General features: G+C 47.7%; 1 protein-coding gene across 1 annotated transcript; it reads left to right on the forward strand.

Annotated features, from left to right (window-relative positions):
• The first annotated feature begins 302 nt into the window (after window positions 1-302).
• Window positions 303-714, forward strand: LOC125344551 (protein BRAWNIN-like). Its single transcript, XM_048337044.1, has one exon. It carries the CDS (start codon window positions 303-305, stop codon window positions 504-506), a length of 204 nt encoding a protein of 67 aa, XP_048193001.1. The 3' UTR covers window positions 507-714.
• Window positions 715-5,108: the final 4,394 nt, after the last annotated feature.

The following is a 5,108-nucleotide window of genomic DNA, read 5'->3' on the forward strand; positions in this document are numbered from 1 at the left end:
CAGGCCCTGAGAGCAAGCCCCAGGACTGTCCAAAAAAACCCAAAAAACAAGGGGGCCGGAGTGGCGGGGAGGGGAGCCGAGCTTCTGTACGCGGAGCGCCCCTCCCTGACCGATCAAGGCCCTAAGGTTTCATTTGTCCCCTGCCAACTCTCCGTCCTCTCAGTGACCTCGTGTCATGGCTGAGAAGACAGGCCTCCGTGCGTGGGGGTAGGAGAGCACCCCGAGCCCCTATAGCTGTGGGGTGGATCGTGGGCCCAGAACCTTCTAACACTGCCCCTTTTCCCTCCTGCCAGCCTTCCACCATGCCTGCGGGCATGTCCTGGCCTAGTTATCTGAAAATGGCAGCGGCCAGCCTCCTGGCCATGTGTGCCAGTGCCCAAGTGGTGCACAGTTACTACTGGCCCGACCTGACAAGCCGTGAAAGTCCACCAAAGCATGGAGAACTCAAAACAGAGCTCTTAGGACTAAAAGAGAGACAACACAAACCTCAGGTCGCAGAGCAATAAAAACTGTGGAACTCAATGATGCCAAGAATTTTGTGAATGGAAGTCTTAAATATGTACTAAACATGACTTATTGTGTCAAACTACTTGTGGCTAAGCACCTAATGCTATGCTAGTAGTGAATTGGTGCTTTGTCTATATTCACTGATTAGGTGAACTTTTCATTATGGTTTGACCAAAACGCCAAACTGCCTATGCTCAGCCTTTTGCATGTGGACTGGAGATGGCTGGTCTTGTATATCATGTAAGAGAGAGCATTTGCCATGTTTCCTTCCATTTTAGTTCTGGAATTTCTCTGAATTAGCTTGAGTATAATAGCAGATGGGAACTACAAACTTAAACATAGTTTAAAAAAAAAGAGTGTATGGGACCTAAGTTAATATTTCTCTAAATATTGGAAGTACTTGTATTGAACTTGATTAAGTCAAATGTTCTCTTGGAGATGTGTCTAGAATATCATAACACTGTGACGTGATCTGCCAAATATGCTACAAAATTTGAGAAACTGTAGATTTGAGAAGCCAAGTTCAAATTGGTATTGACTTTTTAAATAAATGATACACACACACACACACACACACACACACATGTCAAGGCACTGGTGGCTTAGGACACTGAGATCTGAGGATCACAGTTCAAAGCCAGCCCAGGCAGGCAGGAAAGGTCTTGAAACTCTTACTTCCAATTAACCACCAAAAAGGTGGAAATGGAGGTGTGGCTCAAGTGGTAGAACATAAGCTTTGGGCAAAAAAGGTAAAAAGATAGTGTCCATACACCCTGAGTTCGAGCCCCTGAATAAAACAGTAAAATTTTTTTAAAAAATTACATGTAAATTCACCTAAACATTTGAATGAGCACTGTTAAAGGTGAACTACTGACCTGTGAATGTGACCTCCTTGGATCTTTATTAGCATGGTTAACATGAGGTCATTAGTGTAGGCCTGGTCCTTTGTATGTTCATAAGAAGAGGCGTCATGAGAAGACAGAAGATAGACTCAGCAGGAACACTGTGACAGCAGGGGCCGAGATGAGGAACAGCTACAAGACCAGGGACATCAGGACTGCAAGGCCCCACCAGAAGCCGGAAAGAAGCAAGGAAAGGATTCTACCAAGAGTCAAATACCTGCCTGGGTTTCAAACACTGGGCCTCCAGAACTGTGAGAATAAATTTCTCTTGTTTAAAGCCAAAAAACCCCCAAACAAACAAAATCAAAACCCCAAAACCCCTCCTCCTTAGCACTTCCCTCTGACAGACTCCGAATCCTCCCACAGGAGCATGCGCTGGGGACCAAGCCGGTTCAAGTCACGGCCATAGGCACGCAGAGCTCCCAGCGCACAGTGCAGCCGAGCCGTGGGCAGCGGCAGCCCTGGGGGTGTGGGAGGAAGTGAGCCCTCAGGAGAACGTGGCCCAGAGAGGAAAGGCGGAGGGAACTGGCGTGGTGTGGAGAAGGAGCTTGTGGGAAGTCCAGACCATCCACCCGAGGGCCACACTTCGATTTTCCTAAAACTCCTTCGGGGCACGCTCGAGCTCCCATGTTGAGTTACGGCTAGAACACGTGGAACGATTACGTGCAGTCTCCGCATTCCCTCTCTGTGGGCATTTGACACATGTTTGGGGTGCATGGCACTAGGATATTCCTACTGAAGACTTCAAATTGTAGTCCAGCTGGTGAGTGGCAGAGCCCCAACGGAATCCAGCTTTGCTCTCACCAATTTCCTGATGTGCCCAGGAATGCAGGTCTGGCGTGTGCTGCCCACAGCTGCCCCTTGCCTGCAGATAGAAATCCCCGCTGGCCCTGGGGTTGTCCTTCTGGAGGCCTGGCTCTCCCTCCCTGGTGAGGATCCTAAACAGACCTGCTACCCCCGTCCCCACCATCTTTCCACTGACTCAAGGTTGCCATGACTGCACCTCTTCCCTCCATGCTGGACCTGAGCCCTGAGCACAGTGCTGGGCGCCACTGGGATGAGGCTGAGGGATGCAGGCTGGTGTGAGGGCCTGCCGAGGATCAGGGATGAGTACGCACCTCCATGGTTCACAGGACAGCCTGGGTCCAGGTCATGACAGCAAGTGTATCCATGCCATGCGTGTGATGGAGCCATGTCCTAAAGAAGGAGGGAGCCCTCCGTGCAGGCTGCAGAGGTGCGGAATGACCCCGTTAAAGGAGCCACAAGAGGCATTTTCAGAGAGGAAGGGCCCCAAGTGCTGCTGACACCGGGTGCTGGAACAGGTGGCTTTGGCCCTTGGGCGTAAAGGGGAACAATACTGGATATTTGGAAAATATCAAAATCATACTACTATCCACCCACCATTTTGAAAACCTGTGCAATTTCTTTTTGATATTTATCTTTGTAATCCTAGAGTCATTTCAGCATTTCTAAAAGAAGGAAGGGCTTCACTTTAGAACATGTGTGTTTCAAATGCATTATCTGATTGATCTCAGGGCTCAGGCACTGCCTCAGAGCTTTACACTGGAGGCCAGCGCCCTAGCAAGTGAGGCAAGGCTGCAAGAGGCAGGCTCCAGACTGGGGGTGTGGAGCACAACTGTGATGTCAGCAGGAGGGGCTAAGAAGAAAGTCCTTGCACACAAACTCCTGCTGTCTATACAGCAAGACTCCTGATGCCAAAACAAACAGGTGAGGCATTTTACTTTGGGGGGTAATTTCCATACTAAAGCTTGGACTCAGGGGCTTGTACTTGCTAGCCACTCCTTCCTTGAGCCTCACTCTTTTGGCTTTACTCATTTTTGGTACATGGTGTTATGTTTGTGCCAGGACCAGTGTGACAAGTACCAGATGACAGGTATGAACCACCAAGGTCAGCATCAGTGGTTGAGATGAGGTCTCAGAACTCTGCTCAGCTGGGCCCACAGGGAACTTCCTGCTCTACCTTCAGAAGAGCTGTGATTTCAAGTACAAGCTACTGAAACGGGTTCCTTTTGTCCTAAGAGTAGTATTTTTGGTATCACTAAAATCACCATCACAAGTCATTCTTATAATCTTGGATCAAATTTCGTCATTCCACTAACAACTCACCAGTAAAATTGATTTTTCTCTTTTTTGCTTTTGCTTCTAGAAATATAAACAACATCCAAAATTTGGGGCTCTCCTTGTTTTTAATTGCTTGCCTAAGGAAAGGTCATCTCTCTGTACTTCAGACTAAACAAGCAGCACCTATCCTCATCCACACTGCACTTGTATTTCTCACCCACGAAATGCCCCATTTCCACAAGAGACCCAGCTCCTAAAGAGGAATCTTGAGGGAAGTGAGCTGCCACAGACCTCGTCCTGTAAGCGGAGCTGGTGAATCACTGTGAGCACTTTCTGTCCTGACGCCACACTGACAACAGTGCTTGGTTTAGTTTCCCCTAATGTCAACTTGCAGCCTCCTTTGTTTCCTTCCAAGGAATGAGTGCAGCACTGAAATCTGCCCTTCATGATAACTGTGTCTCTTCCTAGAGATGTCCACATGCTGACTGCTCAGAGTGGACTCCATTCCCAGAGCTGATGCCAAAAACAGCGACTTCTGTCTGTCTGTCTCTCTGTGTCTTGTGTCTGGGTCTCTGTCTCTGTGCCTGTGACTCTGTGAGTGTCTCTGTCTCTGTCTCTTTTTTTCTTTTTCTCTCTCTCTCTCTGTGTCTCTGTCTCTGTGATGCTCTCTCTCCGTTTCTGTCTCTCTGTCTCTGTCTCTGTGTCTATGTCTCTCTGTTTCTCTCTCTTTCTATCTCTGTCTCTCTGTCTCTCCCTCTGTCTCTCTCTCTCTCTCTCGCTCTCTCTCTCTCTCATGTGTATATGAATGTGTGAATGTCCTTGCGTGTCCTGGTACAGGGTGTTGAAGATAGCGTCTGCACCGTCACTTGCCTTTTGTGCTCCAGCCGAGAGTTTTACTACTCCCGAAAGAGCTCCACTTCCACATTCACTGACTAGTTTGGAATACATGTCTCTCAGACTTGTCTTCCCTAGTGACTTTAAATCAGAAACCTCAGATCTCAGTCACCTGAGAAGGAAGGATTACAGGCACAAGTCTTGAGCTCCTGCCTTGCTTTCTTTGCTCAGATGGAATTTTTGTACAGTCCAGGCTGACCATAAACTCATTATCCTCCTGTCTCTGTTTCTCAAGTGCTGGCATCAGGAGCCTGAATCACAAGATTCAAATTTGAAGGAAAACAAGCTTGTAATTATGACAGAACATCTCAATTTCCACATTACATGGAAATTGCTCTAATAGACACATGTGGATTACTGACTACCTTTGGGTTCTAGAATGACCTTCAGGGGGAAACAAGGAGGGGAGGGAGATATGCTCCAGAAATGTCCACGTGTGTGTGATCCAGAAGCACTTCTGGACAGTTACAATCTCTAGCATGAAAAGAATAGGAAGGCTAGAGATGGGACAAAAGTGATCAGCACTAGCCAAACAGTCTCAAAATCTGAGAACCAGCACTTACCCTACCACCACCAGGAGGAAAAGAAAAAACAAACACAAACTTCAGGATAGGAAGAAAGTATACTTCCTCTCTGAGTGCTAGAAAGCCCAGGACAGGACATTGGATTTCTGTATGGTCTACTCCTAAGTTAATATTGGTTGATTTGGTGGTGGTGGTGGTG

This window comes from Perognathus longimembris, unplaced genomic scaffold (genome assembly GCF_023159225.1).
Source record: "Perognathus longimembris pacificus isolate PPM17 unplaced genomic scaffold, ASM2315922v1 HiC_scaffold_1525, whole genome shotgun sequence".
In the NCBI taxonomy this organism is placed as follows: domain Eukaryota; kingdom Metazoa; phylum Chordata; class Mammalia; order Rodentia; family Heteromyidae; genus Perognathus; species Perognathus longimembris.